At 36.2% G+C, this 22,441-nt stretch overlaps 1 protein-coding gene across 4 annotated transcripts in view; it reads right to left on the bottom strand.

Annotated features, from left to right (window-relative positions):
- The window catches only part of EXOC6 (exocyst complex component 6), a 228,803-nt gene that overhangs the window by 87,562 nt on the left and 118,800 nt on the right, over positions 1 to 22,441 (bottom strand). For all 4 annotated transcript variants that reach the window (XM_044916552.1, XM_021700179.2, XM_044916550.1 and 1 more), the window contains 2 exons: positions 19,809 to 19,920; positions 18,697 to 18,831 (listed from right to left, as the gene is read on the bottom strand). In XM_044916552.1, coding sequence (XP_044772487.1) covers positions 18,697 to 18,831; positions 19,809 to 19,920 — 247 coding nt within the window. The remainder of the gene's footprint in view (positions 1 to 18,696; positions 18,832 to 19,808; positions 19,921 to 22,441) is intronic.

Here is a 22,441-nt window from a genome sequence, read left to right as displayed (position 1 = left end):
AATTGGACAGCCACATGCAGAAGAATGAAACTGGAGCATTTCCTCACACCACACACAAAAATAGACTCAAAATGGATGAAAGACCTAAATGTGAGACAGGAATCCATCAAAATCCTTGAGGAGATGGAACGCCTGGGTGGCTCAGTCGTTAAGCGGCTGCCTTCGGCTCAGGTCATGATCCCAGAGTCCTGGGATCGAGCCCCGCATCGGGCTCCCCACTCGGCGGGAAGCCTGCTTCTCCCTCTCCCACTCCCCCTGCTTGTGTTCCTGCTCTCGCTGTCTCTGTCTCTGTCAAATAAATAAATAAAATCTTAAAAAAAAAAAATCCTTGAGGAGAACACAAGCAGCAACCTCTTTGACCTCAGCCACAGCAACTTCTTCCCAGAAACAACGCCAAAGGCAAGGGAAGCAAGGGCAAAAATGAACTATTGGGACTTCATCAAGATAAAAAGCTTCTGCACAACAAAGGAAACATTTGCAAATGCTATCAGATAAGGGCTGGTATCCAAAATCTATAAAGAACTCATCAAACTCAACACCCAGAGAACAAATAATCCAATCAAGAAATGGGCAGAAGACATGAACAGACATTTCTGCAAAGAAGACATCCAAATGGCCAACAGACACAGGAAAAAGTGCTCAACATCGCTCGGCATCAGGGAAATCCAAATCAAAACCTCAATGAGATACCACCTCACACCAGTCAGAATGGCTAAAATTAACAAGTCAGGAAACAACAGATGTTGGCGAGGATGCAGAGAAAGGGGAACCCTCCTACGCTGTTGGTGGGAATGCAAGCTGGTGCAGTCACTCTGGAAAACAGTATGGAGATTCCTCAAAAAGTTAAAAATAGAGCTACCCTACAACCCAGCAATTGCATTACTGGGTATTTACCCCAAGGATACAAATGTAGTGATCTGAAGGGGCACCTGCACCCCAATGTTTATAGCAGCAATGTCCACAATAGGCAAACTATGGAAAGAGCTAAGCTGTCCATCAACAAATGAATGGATAAAGAAGACATGGGGTATATATATATGTATATATAAAATATATATATATATACACACACACATACACACACATACACACTCGCACACACAATGGAATATTATGCAGCCATCAAAAAAAATGAAATCTCTTGCCATTTGCAACGACGTGGATGGAACTAGAGGGTATTATGCTAAGTGAAATAAGTCAATCAGAAAAAGACAAATATCATATGATCTCACTGATATGAGGAATTTGAGAAACAAGACAGGATCATAGGGGAAGGGAGGGAAAAATGAAACAAGACGAAACCAGAGAGGGAGACAAACCACAAGAGACTCTTAATCTTAAGAAACAGGGTACCTGGCCTTCTTACATGGCAGCTCAGGCCTCCAAGCATGTGTGTTCCATGCTTGGAATAACTGGAATAAGGTGGAAGTGTCATTGCCATTTAAATCCTCACCTCAGTGTCTCACAACATTATTTCCACTGTACCCTACTGGTTAAAGCAGTCACCAGCTGGTCCAGATTCAAGGGGAGGGGTCATAGATCCCTACTTCTCCATAAGAAAAGTGTCAAGGAATCTGAGGCCATTTTAAAAATCACCATCCTACTAATAATGAATAATGGAGAAATGGCCCATAAAGAAATGGCCCATGGGTTTGAGAAAATGGGAAGGGGTTTGATTTCCACTTATCTTTACTTGAGCAAATTACTTTTGTAAATCCTATTTTTCTCATCTATGAAAACAGAATCATCACCACAACCTCAGAGTGCTATTTTGAGCAAACTTCTATAATTAATGTAATGTACCTAACAGTACTTGGCAGCCAGGTATTCAAAAAAAATGCTTGTTTCCCTACACTCATTAGTGTTGGGTACCTAGTAATGCTCAATAAATGCTTAGTGAGTGAATTGCATGGAAACAATAGCAAATTGAAACCCCAAGCCATCCAAATTACCCAAGTTAGCTTAAATTACTGTAGTTATCTGCATGTAAGGGAGTAAAACACTGAGTATTAAACATTCACAGGATTTTTTTTTTTTTTTTTTTTTTTGCGAGAGAGAGAATGAGAGAGAGCACGAGAGGGAGGAGGGTCAGAGGGAGAAGCAGACTCCCTGCTGAGCAGGGAGCCCGATGTGGGACTCGATCCCAGGACTACAGGATCATGACCTGAGCTGAAGGTAGTCGCTTAACCAACTGAGCCACCCAGGCGCCCGGATTTTTTTTTTTTTTAATGGAATGGTAGAGAAATGGAAAAGGGGGTCACATTTAATGTGCAATAGCCATGGTAGTAATATATATCTCTCTTTAATCCACGAGCATTAAGAGCACAAATCCAAGATGGCAAATGCTTAGAGCCCACAGAACTACGCCACAACACACTTTTATTGATACCACTTAAATGCTAATTTCTCAAAACAATATAAATGTTTATTTACCACTTTGCATTTTGCCTTGGTGTTCAATCAGCCCACTCTATTTCATGTCTCACTACCATTACTGAATCTAAGCAGAAAAATATAGATCATTATAGAGATGAAGCTAGACTGCTATGCCAGAAGGCAGCCAGATAAGGGGAGCCTAAAACTCAGAACCCTATAGTTATTCCATAATACTCAGCACACTTTCTTTCTATCACAAGGCAAAGACAACTTGGGAGTCTGATTGCTCCTATCCTCTACTACACCTATCTGTACTAAACTGCTCTGTATGATTTTTCTTGCTTTTCTGGGATGCCTCTAACATAGGCAGGAAGGGAAAGAGATGCCTGACAAAATTTTAAAAACCAGTATCAAGAGACTCCTCCAAACTCACAGAGCTAAAGTACTTGGTGAAACTTCATATATATCAATTTTTAAATGGCTATTCCTTTAAAATCCAAATTTAAGCCCACCTTCAAAATCAATAATATACTTCTTTTTAAGTTTATTTATTTGTTGAATATTTATTTATTTAAGTAATCTCTACACCCAACGTGGGACTTGGACTCACAATCCCAAGATCAAGAGTTGCATGCTCTTCTGACTGAGCCAGCCAGACTCCCCAGTGATATACACTTAATTATCCTTTTTACTATATAGAATTTTATTAAAATAAAGAAGATATTATTTCACATTTTCCTGGATTTTTTTTAAAGCAACTTGGGACAATTAAAACATTAACCAAAAGTTGAGATGGAGAGAGAAACCAAATATCTAGAAATTTTGAAGTCATGAGGGAAAAAACACTGTATGTATCTGAAGAAAGAAAAATTATAAAAATGATGATGAAACCATTCATGTTATAGTAAAATAAATTTATTATAATTATATGCTTTCTGGATAAAATGATTCAAAGCCCACTAATTTTCTGAAAAGGAACTAAGAAAAATAAATGAACCACAAATTTATTTATTACTTTCTGTTGTCACTATCTAGAGCTCTGCTAATTACAGCTGATCACTGAACAACACAGGTTTAAACGGCATGGGTCCACTTATATATAAATTTTTTTCAATAAATATAAATACAGTACTGTGAATGTATTTTCTTATGATTTTTCTTAGTATTTTCTCTAGCTTACTTTATTGTAAGAACACAGTATATAATACCTATAACATGCAAAATATGTGTTAACTGACTATTATCATTAAGGCTTCCTGTCAACAGTAGGCTATTAGTAGTTAAGTTTGGGGAAAGTCAAAAGTTACATGGATTTTTGGGGTGCCTGACTGGCTCAGTCGGTAGAGAATGCGGCTTTTTATCTTGGGGTTGTGAATTCAAGCCTCACATTGGGTGTAGAGCTTATTTTTTTAAAAAAGTAATACACAGATTTTTAACTGCGGGGGGGGGTGGTGTGTGGAGGGAGGTCAGCATCCCTAACCCCTACGTTGTTGAAGGGTCAGCTGTAATCTATTTTTCTGAGATGATGCCAAGAACAGGTTCCACTTTTTCCACAAACTATCCAAGTTAAGATAACTTTTCTCAACATGATAAATGTAATTTGGGGTAGAGGTATTTATATTTTTAAAATTTATTAATACTTTCCACAGGGTATAATAGCAAACAAAGAAATCTTAGGCAGTAGGTGGCTGTGCTGTGTGAAAGAAAAATTTCAGACAGTAGTCCTAGGCAGTAATATGTTTTAAATTCAACACCTGCAAGAACCTTGCTAAGGGTTAAGGATTCTGCTTGTTTTATAATCATTAGAAAACATGTACATGAACCACATGAACTGACTCACTACATTTTATTTTCAAAGAACAAGAGCAAGGAAAGAACAAAAAGTTTTGATTGTAACTTTTCCTGTATTTATACACAAGAATACACTAAATTATTTGATAAGACAATTATAAAAAATATTTCTAATTGTAATTTAGAGACTGTTAAGAAAATTAGTTTGGACTTCCTAGTAAGTTCTACTATAGTTGAAACCAAAATACTCTCAATCCTTATGACCTCATCTGAAAGTCAGGAACATATCAACTAACCCCGAAATTAATTTTTTTAAAGATTTAGCTTATAAACAAAGCAATTAATTCTTTCTCTGCTTGTTAAAGAAACAGCGCCCTCTGGAGGCAGAAATCTAGCATAATTTGAGAACTATTTTTCATTTCAATATATAAGCATTAAATGATATCATACTATCAGTGGTTCTCAGCCACAGGTGTGCAACAGAGCTACCTAAGGAATTTTTTAAAACATATACATACACAAACTCCAGCCTAGACCTCCTGGAACATGACATGTGTGTTTTACATAAAAGTTAAGTCATAATAGCTAAACATTTTAGGAAACACCTATGATTTACTCTCTATCATCCATTCCCCCTTCTTGAACAGGCCCCAGATATATTTTGGAAAATCACTCTGCCCCCTTTCACAGCTCCATCTGGTCTAGACTGGACTAAACCTATATCTAGCCCCAAGGATGAATCCTGATGAATTTAGGTCAATTAGCAATTATCACCCTCTTAGCCACAGGGTGTTCAAGAGCAGCGAGTAGAGGACCCACTCACTCTGCCTTTAGACGACAGGGCATGAGGATCTAAGGTTTGGAACTGTTACTGGGCAGCCATTTTGTTACCAGAAAGAGAGAGCCTACAGCTGCTGGGGCACCACGTGTAGCCTGATGATGAGGCCAATATTGCATAAAGCAGAGCTGAAGGAGGAATACAGAAACTGGATCCATCGTGACATCTGCTGAGCAGTGGGCTTCAGCCTCACATGAAATCTTCCCTATTCTTGGACTTCCAGTTACATTTAGCTAATTAATTTCCTTTTATTGTTTAAGGCAGTTTGAGTTGGTTTTTCTGCCAGTTCTTGTCAATTTTCTGTTAACAGCCCTGATTAATACAAGTATCTTATTTAAAACATTTTACTCAACATTCTAAATAAAAGGTTAACATTTAATATTACTCATTTGGAGCAAGGGAACATTTCTTGACATTTTTCTGAGCGTTAAAAATTTAAGCCAGAGATGAAGTTGGGACTGTCAAAATGAAGTAGCTATCCTCTCTAGCTAATTTCTTCCTGCACTCGTTCAAGAAATGATGCTCTAATAATCTATGATCTTGATCTAGAAATATTAGGGAGCATATACCATCTAATTCATTAGCCACTTTTACTACTGCCACTGTAGAAAGAGGGGGAAAAAGTAGACATGACTAAACATAGAACCCTAGTAATTAGTTATGGTGGGGAAAGAGTGTGATTGGGGCAGTAAAAAAGAAATACATCTAAGATAATTACAGATTTTCCAGGGAAGGAGGCAAGAAAAAATGGTGCTATCACTGTAAAAAATTAGACAGGCAGAAAGAAAAGCCGATTTAAGAAATTATTATGTTTCTTACTTAAATATTTTAGATGTGATAATCAGGGGAAGTTGTTTTATTTTCATATTTGGTACCTAAAATCAATCAAAAACCAAAAATGATTTGCTTGCTTATGCTTCAAATTAATTTAGTGAAATGGCTACTTTTCACCAGATTTTTTTCATTATACTGTAATGCTACCATTAAAAAAGAGGTTGTTGGTTTTAGGATATGTACTGTGCCTTACACACACACAAATCATATACTACCACTTAATAACTTTCTGGATTAAACAAAGCTTAAGCTCTGCTCCATAATGGACTAAGAAGTCAAATGTAAAAAGCCAAGGAAAACACATAATTAGAAGACCTGAAGCTTTTATAATGTTTAGAAATCTCTTTAAAAGATTTTTCTTCATAAAAGAACATAGTCAATATAGAGAATAAATGAGGGATGCATAATTCCATAGTTCTAAAGTTAGCACGTCATAAATAGTATACTATATGTTCCCTTAGAGATACAGGTTACTGTAAGAGTACAGTTAATTATACTTACGACGATTTCCATGGAGTAAATCCAAAGCACTTCTTAGGATAATTAGAGTTAGATAATCTAAGCTGAAGTATCACATAGAAAGCTATGGCCCAGTTGAGACATAAAGAAGCTGAAAGTAGAAATTTAAGGAACCTGACACCAACTGCTTCTAGAATAAATTATATTTTTCCCCAGAATAAACATTCAAAACATAATGAAACCAAAAGTGACTTTTAAATATACTATGTATGCTTATGAACACAAAATGAATAAATATGATTTTATATTCCTTCTTCTGGGTCATTGTATTTTAAGTTCAGTATCTCTGCCTTTTTAGCTTCTGTGAAGGGGTTTACACCTGTTCCTCCCTTCCCCCTTCTCCTGATTGCGAATGTCTTCAGGGTTCAGGCAGGTAACATGAATGAATTTGTCAGGCAAGGTGACTGTGTCAGGCAGGATGGTTATAAAGCATGAATCTCATCTAAAGGTATTCAAATTCAAAACTGTACAAAACCAAATCAAATATGTCTACAGGACCAAATTTATTTACTTATTATACACTCTAATTATTCTTTGTAGTTATCTGCCCTTCTTGATTAAAAAATTCTAGTGGTTAAGAACCATCCCAGTTCAGCAACAAGCACAATGCAACAAAAATATATTTTTGCTCAGTAAACATCATTTAATATATCCTCCCAGGCGAAAACTATATATAAGTTTAGGAAAAAAAACTTCCAAGCAATTATCACTTTGTTCATAAGAATGTCTTTTGGGACACAGTCAGAGCCTTACTGTCTAAAGCCTTACTTTAGACAGGACAAAACATTTTATTTCCTACTCCTTATCAAAGCAGTCTGTCCTACAAAAACCTAATTCCTTATACAGCTACTGCACTTCCAGCGATATAAAGGAAAGTGTGGTACATGCATACTTCATTTATTGTGTTTCATAGAGACTGCATTTTTTATAAATTAAAGGTTTGGGGCAAGCCCACATCAAGCTAAGTCTATCCACACCATTTTTCCAACAGCATTTGCTCATTTGGGGTCTCTGTGTCACCTTTTGATAGTTCTCCCAATATTTTAAACTTTTTCATTATTACTATATTTCTTATGGTGATCTGTGGTCAGTGATCTTTTTTAAAAATTTTATTTGAGAGAGAGCTCGCGCACGCGCACACACACATGCGCAAGGGGGGAGGGGCAGAGGGAGAGGGAAAAGCAGGCTCTCCACTGAGGAGGGAGAACCCCCCCCGGGCCAGCATTGGGCTCCTGCTTCAGGATTCTCTCTCTCCCTCTGCCCCTTCCCCCCACTCTCTCTCTTTCTAAAATAAATAAATCTTTTTTTAAAAGTGCAAGGTGAGGGCGCCTGGGTGGCTCAGTTGGTTAAGCGACTGCCTTAGGCTCAGGTCATGATCCTGGAGTCCCGGGATCGAGTCCCGCATAGGGCTCCCTGCTCACCAGGGAGTCTGCTTCTCCCTCTGACCCTCCCCTCTCTCATGTGCTCTCTCTCATTCTCTCTCTCTCAAATAAATGAATAAAATCTTTAAAAAAAAAAAAAGTGCAAGGTGAAGCAGCAAGTGCTGACACAGAACTACAAGTTATCCAGAAGATCTAAGATAATGAAGGTGGCTGCACTAAACAACAGATTTTTCCACATAGAGGCAACAGTCTTATACTGAAGAAGATGCCATCTAGGACTTTCATAGCTAGAGTGAAGTCAATGCCTGGCTCCAAAGCTTCAAAGGACAAGCTGACTCTCTTGTTAGGGGCTAATGCAGCCGGTGACTTGAAGTTGAAACCAGTGCTCATTTACCATTACAAAAATCCTCAGGTCCTTAATACTAAACCTACTTAGCCTGTGCTCTATAAATGGAACAAAACCTGGATGACAATACATCTGTTTACAACAGGGTTACTGAATATTTTAAGCCTACTGTTGAGAGCTACCACTCAGGAAAAAGATTCCTTCAAAAATATCACTGCTCATTGACAATGTATCCGATCACCCAAGAGCTCTGATGGAGATGCATGGTATTAATGCTGTTTTCATGCCTGCTAACACCACATCCATTCTGCAGCCCATAAGTCAAGAAGTCATTTGGGCTTTCAATCCTTATGATTTAAGAAATACATTTCAGAAGGCTATAGTTGCCATATGTAACAGTGATATTTCTGATGGATCTGGGCAAATTCAATTGAAAACTTTCTGGGAAGGACTCACCATTCCAGATGCCATTAAGAACATTCATGATTCATGGGAAAAGGTCAAAATATCAACATTTACAGGAGTTTGGAAGAAGCTGATTCTAGCCCTCATGGATAGACTTTGGGGGTTCAAGATTTCAATGGAGGAAGTAACTGCAGATGTGGTAGAAAGAACAAGAGAACTAGAATTAGAGGTAGAGCCTAAAGATGTGACTGAGTTGCTGCAACCCCATATGAAACCTGAACGGAGCAGTTGTTTCTTGTGGATGAGCAAAGAAAGTAATTTCTTGAGATGGAATCCACTCCAGGTGAAGACGCCGTGAAGACTGCTGAAATGACAGCAAAGGACTACTGTTCTATAAACTTAGTTGATAAAGCAGTGGCAGGGTTTGAGAGGACGGACTCCGTTTTTGAAAAAAAGTTCTACTGTGGGTGAAATGCTAAAATGGCATTGCATGCTACAGAGAAATCATTCATGAAAGGAAGAGTCATCCGATGTGGCAAACTTGACTGTTTTCTTATTTTAAGAAATTGCCACACACCCCAAACCTCAGCAACCACCCACCCTGATCTATCAGCAGCGATGAATACTGAGGCAAGACCCTCCACCAGCAAAATACTACACCTTGCTAAAAGTTTAGATGATGGTTAGCTTTACTTATACCTTACTAATTTAAAATGTATAATTATGCCAGTTTATGAATTTATATCTTCACTAATAAAAATACAAGTTTTATTTTACTCATACAGTAATACTTCAGTTATTCAGAGATCACATATGCAGTTAATAAACAGGAAGGAACTACACTGTTGGTGGGAATGCAAGCTGGTGCAGGCACTCTGGAAAACAGTATGGAGGTTCCTCAGAAAGTTGAAAATAGAGCTACCATATGACCCAGCAATTGCACTACTGGGTATTTACCCCAAGAATACAAATGTAGTGATCTGAAGGGGTATGTGCACCCCGATGTTTATAGCAGCAATGTCCATAATAGCCAAACTATGGAAAGAGCCAAGATGTCCACCAACAGATGAATGGATAAATAAGACGTGGTATATATATATATATATATATGGAATATTATGCAGTCATCAAAAGGAATGAAATCTTGCCATTTGCAACAATATGGATGGAACTAGAGGGTATTAGGCTAAGCGAAATAAGTCAATCAGAGAAAGACATGTATCATACAATCTCACTGATATGAGGAATTCTTAACCTCAGGAAACAAACTGAGGGTTGCTGGAGTGGTGGGGGTGGGAGGGTTCACAGTGGGAGCACTGTGAACTGTGTAAGACTGTTGAATCACAGACCTGTACCTCTGAAACAAATAATACATTATATGTTAAAAAAAAAAAAAAAAGAAGATAGCAGGAAGGGAAAAATGAAGGGAGGGAGTCAGAGGGAGAGACGTACCATGACAGACTATGGACTCTGAGAAACAAACTGAGGGTTCTAGAGGGGAGAGGGGTGGGGGGATGGGTTAGCCTGGTGATGGGTATTAAAGAGAGCACGTACTGAATGGAGCACTGGGTGTTATACGCAAACAATGAATCATGGAACACTACATCAAAAACTAATGATGTAATGTATGGTGATTAACATAACATGAAAACAAAAGAAAGTAACTGCCACCCAAGGTCATCCAGATTTTCTCCAATGTTAACTTCTAGGAGTTTTATAATTTTACATTCAGGTCTATGATCCATTTTGAGGTAATTTTTGTGAATGGTGCAAGGTCTGTATCTAGATTCATTTCTTTGCAGGTAAATGTCCAGTTGTTCTAACACCATTTGTGGAAAAGACTCTTTGCTCTATTCTATTGTCCTTGCCCCTTTGTCAAATATCGGTTGAGTACATTTATGTGGGTCTATTTCTGGGCTCTCTATTCTGTTCCATTGATCTATATGTCTGTTTTTTTTTGGCCAATAACACACTGTCTTTATAATAAATCTTAAAGTCAAGTAGTATCAGTCCTCCAACTTTTTTCTTCTCTTTTACTATCATGTTGCCTATTCTGGGGTTTTCGCCTCTCCGTTAGACTTTAATATCAGTTTCTCAATATCCATAAAATAACTTGCTGAGATTGTGATGAGGAATGCCTGAATCTAAAGCGCAAGTTGGGGGCACCTGGCTGGCTCAGCTGGTAGAGCATGTGACTCCTAATCTCAGGGTCATGAGTTCAAGCCCCACATGGGGAGTAGAGTTTACTTACTAACTAAACAAACAAACAAACAAACAAATAAAGCTCAAGTTGGGAAGAACTGACATCATGACAATATTGAGTCTGTTAACAATAGGAAAGCTATTAACTTCTGTATTTTAACCTTGTATCTTGAAACCTTGCTATAGGGGCACCTGGATGGTTCAGTCGTTAAGCATCTGCCTTCGGCTCAGGTTATGATCCTGGGGTCCTGGAATCAAGCCCTGCATCAGCCTCCCTGCTCAGCAGGGAGCCTGCTTCTCCCTCTCCCTGTACCCCTCCACCCTGCTTGTGCTCTCTCTCTCACAAATAAAAATCTTTAAAAAAAAAAAAAAAAAAGAAAGAAAGAAACCTTGCTATAGTTGGTAATTAAATTCCAGAAGAGTTTTTGTTTTATTCTTCTGGATTTTGTACATAGAAAATCATGTCATCTGCAAACAAAGATTGTTTTATTTCTCCCTTCCCAATCAGTACATCTTTTATTTCCTTTTCTTGTCTTACTGAACTAAGTAGTACTTCCACTATGATGCTGAAAAGGAATGGTGAGAGGGAACATTTTTGCCTTGTTCCTTAGTGGGAAAGCTTCCAATTTCTCACCATTAAGTATGATAGCTGTAGGAGTTTTGTAGATATTTTTTATCAAGTTAAGGAAGTTCCTCTCTATTCCTAGTTTACTGAGAGTTTTTCTCATGAATGGGTGATGAATTTTGTCAAATGCTTTTTTTTGCATCTACTGATATGATCATGTTATTTTCTTTAGTTTGTTGATGCGACAGAATATGTTAACTGGTTTTATTTATTTTTTAAAGTTATTTATTTGAGATAGAGAGCAAGAGAGAGAGCACAAGCATGAGTAGGGGGAGGGGCAGAGAAAGAGGGAGAAGCAGGCTCTCTGCTGAGCAGAGAACCCAATGCAGGGCTTGATCCCAGGACCGTGAGATCATGAACTGAGCCAAAGGCAGATGCTTAACCAACTGAGCCACCCAGGCACCCCATATTAACTGGTTTTAAACAATTTTTTAATTGAAGTATAGTTGACACACAATATTACATTAGTTTCAGGTATATAACAGTGATTCAATAAGTTTATACATTATGCTATGTTCACCACAAGTGTCGCTACCATCTGTCACCATGCAATGCTATTATAATACCATTGGCTATATTCCCTATGCTGTATGTTTTGTCCCTGTGACTTATTCATATATTAACTGATTTTTAAATGCTGAACTAGCTTTGCATACTATATGGGATAAATCTCACTTGGTCATGATGTAGAATTCCTTTCATAAGTTGTTGGATTCAATTTGATAATATTTTGTTGAGGACTTTTGCATCTATGTTCATGAGAGATATTAGTCTGTAGTTTACTTTTCTTGTAATGTCTCTGGTTTTGGTATTAGGGTAATGCTGGCCTCATAGAATGAATTTGGAAGTATTCCCTCTGCTCTTATGTGAAAGAGATTGTAGAGAACTGGTATAATTTTTTCCTTAAATGTTTGGTAGAATTCATCACTAAACCCATCTGGGCCTGGTGCTCTGTTTTGGAAGGTTATTAATCATTGATTGAATTTCTTTAATAAATACAGACCTATTCAGATTGTCTATTTCTTCTTGTGTGAGTTTTAGCAGATTTTGTCTTCCAAGAAACTGGTTCATTTCATCTAGGTTATCACATCTGTGGGCACAGGATTGTTAATAATCCTTTACTCTCCCTTTCTTCCTTGACCCACATGTCATTTAGAAGTGTGCTGTTTAATCTTCAAATATTTAGGGATTTTCCAGCTTAGCTTTCTGTTATTGATTTCTTATTTAATTCCACTGTGGTCTGAGAGCAGATACTATATCAGATTTCTATTCTTCCAAATTTTTAAAGATGTGTTTAGAACATGGCTGTCTTGGTGAATGTTCCATTTGAGCTTGAGAAAAATGTGTATTCTGCTGTTGTTAAATGAAGCAGTCTATAGATGTTAATCATATCCAGGTAATCCATGGTGTTATTGAGTTCAACTATGTCCTTAGTGATTTTCTGTTTGCTGGATCTGTCCATTTCTGACAGAGGAGTGTTGAATTCTCCAATTTTAACAATGGACTTACTCACTTCTCCTTGATGTTCTATTAGTTTTTGCCTCACATATTTTGACCCTCTGTTGCCAGACACATGTACACCATGGATTCTTGTGTCTTTTGGAGAACTGACCCCTTTATCATTATATAATGCCTCTCTTTATCCCTGATAACTTTCTTTGCTCTGAAGTCTGCTCTGTATTAATATAACCAACCACCCATTTTTTTTGATTAGTGTTAACACGGTCTATCTTTCTCTATCTGTTTAGTTTTAATCTACATGTGTCTTCATATTTAAAGTGGGTTTTGTAAAAAACATATAGTTGGGTCTTGTTTTATTGATCCATCCTGATAATCCCTTTCAATTAGTATTGTTAGGCTATTGATGTTTAAAGTGATTACTGATATAGCTGGATTAGTATTTACCATATTTGTCACTGTTTTCTATTTGTTGCACTTGTTCTTTGTTCCTACTTTTGTGTTTCACTCTTTTTCTACCTTTTGTGATACTGAATATTTGCATGATTCCATTTTATTTCCTTTCTTACCATATCAGTTATGCTTTTTTTTTTTAACTTTCTAGTGGTTGCCCTAGAGTTTCCAATATACATTTATAATTATGCGAAGTCCACTTTCAAATAACACTATACCATTTCATGGGTAGTAAGAGTATAATAACAAAATAATCCCAATTCCTCCCTCCCCTTGTATCATTGCTGTCATTCATTTCTCTTATACATAAACATACATAAGCATACACATAAAGCATACATAATTGAATACATTATTATCATTTTGAACAAACTGTTACCTATGAGAGCAATTAAGAATAAACAAAAGTTTTCATTTTACCTTCATTTACACTTTCTCTGATGCTCTGCCTTTCTTTATGTAGACCTGAGTTCCTGACCTAGATCATTTTCTTTATCTCTGAAGAAGTTATTTTAACACTTCTTACAAGGCAGGTCTACTAACCACTAATGTCCTTAATTTTTGTTTGTCTGAGAGAGTCTTTCTCCTTCACTTTTGAAGGATAATTTCACAGGATATAAAATTCTAGGTTGGTGGGTGTTTTTCTCTCAATAGTTTAAATATTTCACTCCATTCTCTTCTTGCTTGCATGTTTTACAAAGAGAAGTCAGATGTAATTCTTATTTTTGTTAACTCTAGGTAAGGTGTTTTTCCTTCTGGCTTCTTTCAGGATTATCTTTAATTTTGTGCAGTTTGAATATGATACGCCTAGGTGTAATTTTTTTTTTATTTACCCTGCTTGCTGTTTTCTAAGCTTTCTGGATCCATGGTTTAGTAGTGTCTGACATTAATTTGGGGAAATTCTCAGTCAATACTGCATCAAATATTGCTTCTGTCCCTTTCTTTTTTCTCCTAAACATATTCCCATTCTGTATATGTTTACCTTTTGTAGTTGTCCCACAATTCTTGGATATTCTGTTTAATTTTTTTTTTAGAATTTTTTTCTCTTTGCCTCTCTGTTTTGGAAGTTTCTATTGACATATCCCCAAGCTCAGAGATTCTTTCCTCAGCTGTGTCTACTATACTAATGAGTGCATCAAAGGCATTCTTCATTTCTGTTATATTGCTTTTGATCTCTAGCCTTTTGATTCTTTCTTAGACTTTCCATCTCTCTGCTTACATTACCCACCTGTTCTTTCATATTGTCTACATTATCCATTATGTCCTTAGCATATTAATCATAATTTTTTAAAAATTCCCCATCTGATAATTCTAATATCCCTGACATATCTGAATCTGGTTCCAATACTTACTCTACCTCTTCAAACTGTGTATTTTGCCTTTTAGTCTTCCATGAAATTTTTCTTAACAGCCAGACATGATGTACTAGGTGAAAGGAACTGCAGTAAATAAGACTTTAGTAATGTGGTGGTAAGATGTAAGGGGAGAGGAAGTGATCTAGAGTCATGATTAAGGTCACAGGTTTTTTGTTTTGTTTTGTTTTTTAAATTTTTATTATTTAAGTATAGTTGACTGGGTCACAGTCTTTAAGTAAGCTTTGCCCCTTGGCTATAAACTTCACAAGTGCTTCTCATTTCCACCCCTTTGGTGGAACAGGATGGCTATAGCAGCTGGAGTTGCGTATTTCCCTTCCCCCAATCTGGTTAGGCTCTGATAAAACCCCAATAGTTCAGGCACTGGTACATAGTTTCTTTTGAGGATAGGTCTTGTTAAGAAGAATAGACTACTTGAAGAACAGAATGCTCTGGTGTATTTCAAAATGGTTCCTTTTCCTTCCCCACTACTGGAAGCACAAGAAGATTATTCTTCAGTCTTCACTGGAAGAAGCTGGTAGAGCTCCAGGACGGACAACTCACAAAAGTGTGAGCCCCACCTAGATTGGGTCCCCCTTGAGTTTTAACTCCCTAACTTGTCCACACTGAGCCTCCAGCAATTTGTCAACTACAGTTCAGGTTTTCCAATACTGATTCCTGCAGAAGTTTCTGTCCATTAAGTTGTGGTTCTCTGTATTTTTCAGTCTGTCTCTCTCCAGTTTGGGGGCGAGCAGTTTGCCCTGTGATCTCACTTCTCTGATAGATCAAAGAAAGGCTGTTAATTTTTTCAGTTTTCTCAGTTTTTTATTTGTCAGGACAGAGTGACAACTTCCAAGCTCTTTGCATACCAGAATGGAAACTAAAAGTCTGTATTTACCTCTTAATAATTAATTGAGCTGTACAGATTTATAATTTTTGCATTTATAAATTGTGCATGCTTATATATACATGTTACACTTAATTTAGATTTTGTAAAAGTCCATGTCCCATGTCCTTGCTCTATAGGATGAGAATTTCAAGCTCTTGATCAAAAACCACTTACCACTGTCACTTTAACCATAATTCTAAAAAAAACTTTGCTACACAGTCATCAACAGACTTTAAAAAGGCAAATTAGAAAAAGAATCAGAAGCATATTCCATCTAGGCACTTACAGTTGGAATCACTGCCAGGCCTCTTTAGAGTGGCAGGTTGGAAAAACTCCCTGGAGCAAAGTTAAAGAGCTCTGATGCCAAAGAAAAAGAACTAGGCCATTTCTCTACTTTATAGATTAAAAAGGTAATGGTATTCCCATTTTTCCCCTCCATTCTGATGCAAATCTTTTCAGTCAGAAGTCTTAAAGCAGCTCTCAGTGTGGTTCCAGGTTAATTTCAAAAAGCTGAGGTACTGCTTGAGGGTAGAACTAGTTACTTAACCTCTTTTGTATCACTCACAGATTTAGCAAAATGAAAGGCCTGCTAACAAGAGAGTTTATATGATATTTCATAAAGTAAGCAAATGTGGTAAAAATCAAGCACTTTGTGTGTGCATCTGTGCTCTTGGAGGGGAAACAAATGGAGGTGTGGTTAAAAGAACTGTTAAATGCTTATTTCCATAATCATTGGGCAACTAAATAGGAATATGTTTGCTTGGGTCACTGGACTGAAAAGAATTAGGCTAGGAGGTTAAATAAGCAATCCATGCTAAAGTCGGTAATCAAGACTGTACTTTAATCAGCTCTGCGAAAGAGGTAATAGACTGACTATTCCCTAGGAATGGAAATTCCCCCCAATCTCACTCAATAATTCACTTCAATATTGATTTAATAATTCTCACTGTTGAATTGCTTCCTTGTATCACAGTTTAAGACAAACTCCTCTTGAAACAGACAAAAGGTAGAAATGAGCAGTTCTTGTTCTTGTATCATAAAACTTTCAGAAAGGGTTTCCTGAGTTCTGTGTGAAAACAAAACAAACAACAAAAAACAAGGATGCTCTATTTGTACAGGCTGCACCTGATTTCCTGATTTCCAAGAAAACCCAAGGGGTATTCTATAGCAACTGTAGTTTCAACTAAATATCTATAACTTAAGGGACCACTGGAATGATGAACCAGAGCTAACATTACTAAACATTCCCTCCAAACAGGCAGATTTGGGAAAGTATAATTCCAAGATCCCTTAATCTAAAAACATCATGTTCCAGTGTACTTGGTTCTTTGACTTATAAATGAAAAAAAAAATTTGCTTGAAAATCCCTAGATATACCAGATGTCAAGGCAATTCATGTTTTAATGAGAGTACAGAGTAAGTTTGTTAAATTTAATGTTAACAGTTAAATATGCTTACAACTCCAGTCTTTAGTAAATCTCTTCTTGACAGTATATGAGTAACACATGGACATAATTATGGACAGAAAATAATGAAAAAGAAGAAAGATTGTGTAAAATCTAATATGAAAGAAAAGAATTTGTCATTGGATTAGAAAAGTGTACAAAAACTTGTGGACTTTCCTCCCATGTTATAGTACTTATCACACCATATTGTCAAGTGTCTTTTTACAGTTTTCTCTCCTATGAGCTTCTCGAGGGCAGGGATATATATTTTTATATTCTCAGCACCTAACAGAGCGCTCAGAGCATAGATGATGTACAACAACTATGCTAAGTATCCCCTTTAAACTTCATAATAATTGTATGATGTAGGTTATACATTACTACTCAAATTTTATAGAAAAACCTGGGAAACATTACAGTTGAAGAATGTGCCCAAAGTCACACAGTAGTCTAACTCCAGAGTATACTGCCCTTAATTACTATACTATCTGAATAAACGAATGCCTGCTTTGTCAAGTTTCTGTCTCAGTTTTAATAACAAACTTTATCTGCTCACTCAGATATCATCTGCATTTGTGCCTTATGTATTAGGATGACTATATGAGCTCAAGAATCACCAAAAAAAACACAAGATTTGGGGACCAGCCAGATAATTTTAGGGGCTAAGAGTCATTTCTGAACTTCACACTTTCGAAGTGTGGTTACTGTTAACATTAGTTATTTCTAAATAAAAGTATACTTAATTTTTTAAATGTAAATGATTGTACTATAATTATAGGAGACAAGGTTGGTAATTTATAGTATATCAAGAGTAAAAACATGGTAACTCTTTAATAAAAAACTTAGAAAGGGCTATGAGGTTAAACTAGCCAGCCTAGGGGCACCTGGGTGGCTCAGTCGATTAAGCATCTGCCTTCAGCTCAGGTCATGATCTCAGGGTCCTGGGACTGAGCCCCACATTCGGCTCCCTGCTCAGGTTCCCTGCTCGTTGGGAAGCCTGCTTCTCCTCTGCCCCTCCCCTCTGCTCAGGCTTTCTCTATCAAATAAATAAAATCTTTAAAAAAAATTAAACTAGCCAGCCTATTTTAAAGATAAGAGATCAGTAAGTGGTTTATATTAATTTAATAAACTACTCAATGAAAAGGGATTTATATTACTAGACTATGCAAGGGTCTCATCTACATGATCCCAAATCAATAAAATTATAAAATAGTTTATAAAACAAATTAATGAAATTATTTAATCTTCCATTCTCCTTAAAACAACCATTAATTAATCTTTTGGGATATCACACAGTATTATGTAAACAGAAATCTTTCCATTCAGAATAAAGTAGGACTTCAGTAACATACAATAAGGTAATATTTATTTTTCTTCAGATCAGAGTTAATAAAGGATATAAAGCTAGTCTTATCTATTTCATCTTACATTTTTAATTTTCAAACACACACATGTATACACATTACATATAAAATTAATTATGGAACTGTGAGACATTAATGGAAATCCAGTTAGGTTGACTTAGCAATACTGTAAGTCTTCAAAACATGAACAAAGTGTAATATCGCTGTAGAAAATCAATATATTTTTCTCCATTTTCGTGAAGATGTTTAAAATGCCAAAAGGAAGCTGACATTTATCTGCTTGTTGACAATGATTATCTCTAATTTTCAGCTGCTCAGAATACAATGGAATCAAATGTATGATAAAAGTTGTCTTTAATTTTTAAAAGTTTGCTTACAGTAATGGAAATAAAACTTTTTGGTCAGATTTTTACATACCTTAAAAGTAGAAAGTCCATAAAGTCTTGTGGTATGAACAGTCTCTTGAGAAATGTTTGTAATGTTAGTTATAAAGTCCTCAAGGTATTTGCAAGCTTGTTCCAAGTGTGTTGTGTTTATGATGATCTGCACTAGCTAGAAAATACAAAATATATCTGTTAAAATGCAGGTTACGTGTACACAAAATCATTTCGTTTTCGAAAATGAATTATTACTTTCAGCAACTGTACCATTTCTGCATAATTATAGCTTTATAGGATACAAGGGATTATCTGATTTCAAAAGCCTGCTGCAAATACTATGAATGCTGTCCTTTAAAAGAAAAATCAAGAATCTAACTGCCAATTAACTTAGAATAACTCTTAAAAGTACTTTTCCAAATTTTATACATTTACCAAGTAAAAAATGAGTATTTTCACTTTTCATATAAAATCTGGCAATCATAAATCTACATATATGCTCTAACATCTTCAACTACCGACGACTCTCCATGTAAACCCTTGCCCCTCACATGGCTTGAATTTACCCTGACAAAACAAATCCACTTCTACTAATAAATTTAAAACAGATGGGGCACCTGGGTGGCTCAGTTGGTTAAGAATCTGACTCTTGATTTCGGCTCAGGTCATGATCTCAGGGTTGTGAGATCAAGCCCCCGGGTGGAGCTCTATGTTCAGCAGGGAGTCTGCTGGAGATTCTCTCTCCCTCTTCCTCTACTTCGGCCCCTCCCCCCCACAAGCCTGCACCCTCTCTCTCTCTAAAATAAATAAATAAATCTTTAAAAATAAAATAAATTACGGGGTGCCTGGGTGGCTCAGTTGGTTAAGCGACTGCCTTCAGCTCAGGTCATGATCCTGGAGTCCTGGGATCAAGTCCCACATCGAGCTCCCTGCTCGGTGGGGAGTGGCTCTCCCTCTGACCCTACCCCCTCTCGTGCACTCTCTCTCTCACTCTCTCTCTCTCAAATAAATAAAATCTTTTAAAAAATAAAAATAAATTAAAAAAATAAAATAGAAAGCTAGTTTTACAGGATGATGTTTAGCAATAACTTAATTCATACAGTTTTTTTCATATAATGAAAGATTTAGCTATTAAGTATTTTTTTAACCTACCTCTGTCAAACCTATATGAGGTTTTCTAATAAGGTTCAGTAAACAGCTACTCAAAGTTCTGGTCAGCAGCAGATTTGTAGATTTTCTAAGCATATCATCTATTTCTGTTGAGCTAAAAATAAAGGTTGATTATTATTTCGCTTTCCACAAAGGTACAGTTAGCTTCCTAAATGATTTAACACAGTTTACTAAAATAATTTGCCCCACCTCATTCTTTTATATCTTTAAATAAATTACCCAGATTTATTAAATCCCTAAATACAATTCTGTCACAAAAGCGACATTTTCAACAAAGTAGAATGTTCATTTATGGCATAATTTAAATGTATTCCATTCACCATTAGAGTAAAACCATGGGGTACTTAGTATAAGGAAATAAAATTATTCTTAAATTATGACTCCACTATGGGACACTTCCAAAGACACTTCAAATACAACTATAGCTAAAATTCTTTTTAAATGCAAATTAATGTGAGCTCTTTCTAGATATGATTAATTACTAGATTTAACTTTAATATAACTAAATTATCCATGTCCACTGAGATTTTTTTAAAAGATTCAAAGAAACAAACATAATTACCTTATACTAGTTTTAATTTGGTGCAAAGAAAACTCTGATATTTCTTAACATCCTAAAGATTGCTAGGCTAGCACTAACAAACTTTTTATCTTCTCCTAACCACGAGGACTTCAATTGAAGTAAACAACTTCTTCATATATATATTAATATATATAGCTTCATTACAAAACGATTAAGCTGTCCTTAGACTAAGTTTTCTCAGTCTTAGCACTATTAACATTTCAGGCAAGATAACTCTTTGTTGTGAGGCTCTCCTGTGCTTTGAAGGATGTTTAGCAGTGTTCCTGGCCCCTACCCACTAGATGCAAGTAGCACCCTTCCCCCTAAGTTGTAACAACCCAAAGACATTGCCAAAGTACCTAGGGGCTCGGGGTGGAATTACTCCAGCTGCTACAGAGACTAAAATTTTAGCATCCTTTCTCCTTTATTAAAAACATTACTCCTCTACATCAAAAACTAATGTACTGTATGGTGATTAACATAACAATAAAAAATTTAAAAAAAACATTATTCTTAATAATCTATGAAGCACGGATATTTACTAGTTTATATTTATTTTTTAATTGCAAATAGAGCAAGATTTGACAAAACACAGGTACTTCTCACTACTACTCCAATGCTGTCCATTTTAATGCAGGCACTTTTTTCAGCATCTGCTAACCCTAACTCTGACATACCTAAAAGAATATTTCTCTGATTCTTTACAACTAAAATCAAGATTTACCAGACATACCAGTAGGGTTTTAGGGTTACTTGACATCAAAATCTGAGACAGAAAACTCTAATCTATCAACAGTCTCCTGGAACAATCAGTGTACTCACCCTGTTAAAAAGAGAGGTGGTTGCCTACTCCTATGGTTTCTTTTCTGACACACTCAAATTATGCTTAAAGACACCCTGAATAGCACACTTCTCAGATGAAAACTTATCCAGTACAGATAATGCCTTCTGTTTAATTTCCCTGAATTTCCTTGAATGCTGAGTCAATGCATACTTTTTTCTTGCATAAGTAAAAGCAGATAAAGAAAACTATCAGCACCTATGTCCTATTTGTGCTAACAAGATTTACCTGACAATGACTAGTATTTCCCCATCAGGTTTTTATCCCAACTGAGCAATTTTCTTCCTTAACTCCTTGTCCTTTGAGCCTATATATAACCTGTACTCTTCCTACATTTTAAAAAACATTTCGTAATTAAATCTTAATTATAATAAACCTCTTAAAATATTTTATAGCTTAGTCTCTTATGCAAAATGAAAATTTCTTATAGATCATATTAGATCCAGATGCTTCCTCTGTGACCAAATAGTTGAGACTTTGAAGTCTCTTCATGAAGTCATTTCATTCTCCAGCCCTACTTTTATTCATATATAAAAAGAAACCCAAACATTTGTACTAAAAAGCTCTGAAGCATCTTCTGGTTCTAAAAATCAAACTCCAAATATGTTTAAACATAATACAAGAGCTTTAAATCCAGAAAGTGATTTTTTTTCCATAACTTTTTAAGGACAAATAAAAAAAACAAAGGAACTCTAATAGCTCAATTTCAGCTCACAGATACAAATTTTTATTTTTTTAATTTTTTTTTAAAGGTTTTATTTATTTATCTGAGAGAGAGAATGGGAGACGAGAGCATGAGAGGGGGAGGGTCAGAGGGAGAAGCAGACTCCCCGCTGAGCAGGGAGCCCGATGTGGGACTCGATCCCGGGACTCCAGGATCATGACCTGAGCCGAAGGCAGTCGCTTAACCAACTGAGCCACCCAGGTACCCCAGATACAAATTTTTAAAATAAAAATGTATGTCAGAAACTTGATGATCTAGAATAAATTTAGATTTACCTATTTTTAAGTTAACTATGTTGTGCTGTCTCTGTAGTCTGAACTGTCAATTCTCTTATTAACAAAATGAAAATAGCCAATGTATTTAGTAAAGCATAATTTTAAAAAACATAAACATAAAAAGCCTTGTTGAATGAATAACTTATGATCATAGACAGTTCATTAGAATGACTAGATACTGAACTAACAAAAGTGACAAATATTTGTGTCAAA

This window comes from Neomonachus schauinslandi, chromosome 6, assembly GCF_002201575.2.
Source record: "Neomonachus schauinslandi chromosome 6, ASM220157v2, whole genome shotgun sequence".
NCBI lineage: Eukaryota > Metazoa > Chordata > Mammalia > Carnivora > Phocidae > Neomonachus > Neomonachus schauinslandi.
This window is presented reverse-complemented; position numbering and strand designations above follow the sequence as displayed.